This window comes from Necator americanus, chromosome I, assembly GCF_031761385.1.
Source record: "Necator americanus strain Aroian chromosome I, whole genome shotgun sequence".
Taxonomy (NCBI): Eukaryota; Metazoa; Nematoda; class Chromadorea; order Rhabditida; family Ancylostomatidae; genus Necator; species Necator americanus.
Window position 1 is genome coordinate 3,591,794 of NC_087371.1, and position 4,909 is coordinate 3,596,702.

Here is a 4,909-nt window from a genome sequence, read left to right on the forward strand (position 1 = left end):
ATATTTAAATGAAAAACAGTAATAACAAATATATAATAATATAATAAATATATAATATTTAAATAAAAATAAAAAATATTCAAAAAGTCCTTCACGTGCAACGCATTAACAATTGATAATGACAATAATACAAGAATTTCAGTCTGTTTGAATCAATTTAAAGTTATTTTAAAAATACTCGTGTTAGATTCATGTTGTTAAAATTCATTCAAAGAAAATTCAGTTAACCTAATAATTAGAGAGATCGTTGAGTTGTTTTGTGAATACTCAATGGGGAGTGACGTTTTCGTCAGAAAACGTCCCTCTCGAGTATCCGTTGAACGCCCACAAACGTAAACAGCTTTTAATGTTGTTGGATTAATTGGAGAGTAGCAGAAACTGAAAATTCAGTGCCGGAAGCTAGTGACCACAAGTTTTTCACCGTCTACGATGCGCAAAGAATGCAGTGCTAGCGTAAGGAGTCAGCAGAGTCAGATTAGAAGTATGGTATGCCTGGGAACATTTGTTCGCAGGAACACAACTCATCGCTGGTGATTCATCGTAAATGATAGCACGAGCAATCATCGAACATAGTTCATTTTTGATATATCCGTGTTATTTATTATAATATCGTTATATTATTAATATTATATTTTATTGTATTTTCTTAGTTTGCTGCAAAAATAATAATAATAAATAAAAATAATGATTTTTTTGAGCTGTAGCCAAGATTGGTACTTTACTCCACTACTTTGCTTTACTCTTTACTTTACTTTCTTTTTACTTTACTTTACTCTTTATTAAACAACAGCTAATAATGAAAAAACTATATTTTTCGTTGCCTTACCTTCAAGACAATTTTTTTCGTTCGTTCGGTTACACTCATCTCTAATATTAGAAGTCACATAGCGTTTTGTAGCGCATTTCGTTGTGGCTATTAGTGCTGAAGTGATTTTGAACCGAGAATCAGTATTCGGTCGGTACCAAAACTTAGACGATAATATGTCCAGGCAAGACTTTCACCAAATCTTTTTCTACGAGTTCAAGACGGGCAGGTCTGCAGTAGAGACGAAATATCAACCCTGTTTGGGATGAGGGAAGCATCACCGAATCCATGTTGCAGCGTTGGTTCCAAAGGTTTCATTTTAGCGATTTGAGTCTCGAAGATAAGGAAGGGCGAAGTTCTTTTGAGATGACGACGATCTTCGAAGATGATCCGCTTAAATCAACACGAGACAAAGAAAGTTGTGCGAGAATTAAGCGTTGACCACTCAACAGTGGCCCGTAATTGGGAAAAATTGGAAAGGTGAAAAAGTTGAACAAGTGGGTGAACGGCCGAACCTGAACTTTGAGCGAGCCCCAAAAAAACCGCCCTTTTGAGATCTGCTCAACGCTTCCGTTACAGAACAAGAACGGTCCATTTCTCGATCGTATTGTCACTTGCGGTGAGAGATGGATCCTTCAACAGGAAGTGTCCTGCTAAATTGATGTCGAAGGATGAAGCTCCTAACCATTTTCCGAAGCCGAAAATGCCCTCGAAGAAGGCAACGGTGGTTGTGCAGTCATGTGCTGCAGGTTTAATCCACTGAAGCTTTGTAAAAACTGGCGAGACCATTACTGTAGAGAAGTATTGCAAAGAACTCGACGAAATGTACTGTAAACTCCAATTTCTTCGTTCGGCGTTACTGAACAGAAAGGGCCCAGTTGCTCAGAGGGTTTCTATAATACATTTCAATATATTGTGAATATTGTCTTCAAATTGTCATGTAACCATAAAAACCACTAATAATAATATCGGTAACGTTTACAAGTTGCTAGAGTTTAGAGTTTGTGTTATGTGAATTCTTACGCCATTGTGATTTTTTTGAGTAAACATGAGCACCTAATACGTGAATGACAATACAACGTCGGAAAACAAACAGACTCACTTATACTGCTCATTCCTAATTTATTCTCTTCTATGCATTAGGCATTCATTCCTGGCATCATACCATATAAATTAACATATATAATAACTTAGCCTTTGAGCAAAATGATCGTACATTCCAGGCACGTACTTACATTCCCAAAAAAACTTAACCGCATTTTTCCAGAGCTACCAGATAATTTTGCTTCAAAATTAAATTGTATGAACAACTCTAGAGCAATTTCTTGACGGCAATGAAATTTTCTTCAAAGAAGTTGCTCGGCGTGGTCTCGGATGAGTTCGGTTGCTGAATTCTTCGCAAACAAAAATTACATGCTAAAACGATGTATTATGGTTACGGTACACGGTGGTATTTGGCACCGATCGACATATTAAATTACTTAGCCGCTATTTGAGGGAATCAAGCATTCGAGCGTAAACCCGTCAGTACTTGCTTCAGTCATCAAGAATTCTATCGGCGCCATTTTGCATTGGAAAAAAGAGAAATGAAAAAAATCAATGGAGTTAATATAAAACTTTAACGAAAGTATTAGGGAACAATTTTCCCCATTCGAGGTCAAGGAGTTGCTTAATGTGACTTACCCGTGAATGCTATGGTTGCTTTAAACTAGCCCTAACTCTCCATGGTGACATCCCCAACTAAACGGGGCACATAAACATGTATGCATTTTCTTTTACGGTTGTTCGGTTCCGTAATGTCGCACCGTAATTGCCTCATTTACGTACATATGCAAGCATATTAATCCTAATCTCGTCACTGTTGCTTCCGAATGATTGGGATTGAATAATTCCAAATAAATGGGATAGAAACGGAGCGACGTTTTGCACGGCACAACCTCTAACAGAAGGGCTTCACATCAGCACCTTCGACGTGCAACGGAATGAACAAACGAGAGAGGTTTTCCGAATTTATCATGACAACTAAAAGAAAAGAGTCTCCTGATCTCGGAGGAAAACCAGTGCCAGGAAGGACGGGTTGCAGGAGTCATGTAGGCCACCGAAACGCAAGAGGACTAGGATGACGATCTGTACTTATAACGCACATACGCTTGCACTGGAATATCTGATTATGCAAGCCAAGTATATTAAGTACGACGTCATCGGACTGACCGAGACAAGACGACGTCACCCTCTCAATGCCGTATATGAAACTGGAGAAGAACTGCTCTTAGGAACATGCGACAGTAGAGGTGTTGGTGGAGTTGACGTCCTCGTCAACATGAGTACGGCAAAGAATATCGACTCTTTCGAACATTTTACGACCCGAATCAGACGTCTGCGGATGAGAAGATGTGGTCCAACTCCAGCTTTGGCTATCTATTGCTTACGCTCCAACATCAAGCTACGAAGAAGAAGTCGAAGCTTTCTATATGGACCTAGAGAAGTTCTACCAAGAAGATCATGCCCTCTACAAGGTCATAATTGGCGATTTCAATGCCAAAGTTGGCCCAAGAAGAACGTCTGAAGAACATCGCATCGGGACCCAAGGCCTACAATGGAATGATCAGGGGGAGAGGCTCTCCGAGTTCATCACGACGACTAAGACTATCCATGGAAACTCGCAATTCCAGAAGTCCTGCTCTCCAATGGACTTACTTAATAAACTGTTTTTTTTTGTTTTTGATGTCAATGGCGGCAGTGCTGCAACATGTAAAATGCAAAGCGTGATTTGCTGTGCACCACCTGAAGCATACTAGTAGCAGTACATATCAAAGGTAACCCATTATTAGTGATTTATTATTTATCAATCGTTTATTATCAAGTTATCGAGTTTTTTTTCACACATACGAATACCTTTCCAGTAAAAAAGAGGTATATAGGGTGCGTCAAAATCGACGTCAATGAGTCGAAGCGTACCTGAATGCTTTTCCTATGAGGTTCAGTGATAAAACAACAACGTCACGGTGACGTGGTCATGCTAGTAATAGTCGAGTAATTTACGAAATTACCTTAACAACTAAGGGCATTGGCTTCCAATCTTGTCAATCATGTGAAGCCGATGCGCTTATTTTGTGTGTATGTGTTTTTTTGTTTTGTTATTTGTCATGCGTGCAATCTAATTCTGTAAATTATCCGACTATCTCCAGCATGACTAAGTCATTGTCGTTTCATCATTGAACTTCATTGGAAAAGAATTTAGGCACGCTTCGATTCATTACAGCGTCTGATGATGATGCGACTGCATATATCATACCATTCAGTGCAAGCTTCAACGATTCCTCAACCTCAAAAAATTTTTCAGGAGTTCTGTAAAGGAAGAACTTTGTTATGTCCTTAGCCGCATTGGTTGATCTATTGAAACTTTTATAGAATGTCTGAAATGAGAACAATGACAGCAATGTTGTTTACACAAAATGAGATGAATACTTTAAAAGTGGATGATAGAAGGAATAAGCCTAAAAAGAAAAAAGGCATAGAAAAAGAGGGAGAAATCCATCCAAAATTATGTGTACGCGACCAAGATGAATCTTTTAATACAAATTATTTGACCTACTTACCACCTACTTGAATGAAATGAAAATGAACTTGAATGAAAAATTGATGGCGAATTTTGAATAAATAAAAAAAAAACGAATGGATGGTGGTGAGGAAAAATCCATTCGGACAGAAGTGACCAATTTACGTCGAAATGCACAGATCCACACATATCCAGCGTCAAAACAAATATGTCAGAGCGAACGAGAAAGAGGGCGTGGCCTAGGGAATTAATTTTGTTCCCCCAAAAAGTATGTTCGTAAGACTGACCTCAGTTCTATAGCAATATCCTCGTTTGCATGAAATTTTTCAAATTTGCGATTCGGAGTACTAAAAAAGTTCTATGCGTGGGCGACAGGTTGATGTTGGTTGAAATATGCATCTAATTCGAGGATATTAAGGATTTGGAACCTTGGTGACTTTTTTTTGAAGCGATTTGACCGTTTTATGCTTAGTAGAACAACACATATGCTACAGCTTAGTACTTAAAAGATATATTAAGCCAAAATGGCTTTGTTAACTAAAAAA

At 38.3% G+C, this 4,909-nt stretch overlaps 1 protein-coding gene across 1 annotated transcript; it reads left to right on the forward strand.

Moving 5' to 3' along the window:
- Nucleotides 1-2,924: 2,924 nt before the first annotated feature.
- Nucleotides 2,925-3,371, forward strand: RB195_004378 (uncharacterized protein; the record flags this gene model as incomplete). Its single annotated transcript, XM_064182200.1, has 1 exon — nt 2,925-3,371. One exon carries the CDS (start codon nt 2,925-2,927, stop codon nt 3,369-3,371), a length of 447 nt encoding a protein of 148 aa, XP_064033467.1.
- Between the last annotated feature and the right edge of the window lie 1,538 nt (nt 3,372-4,909).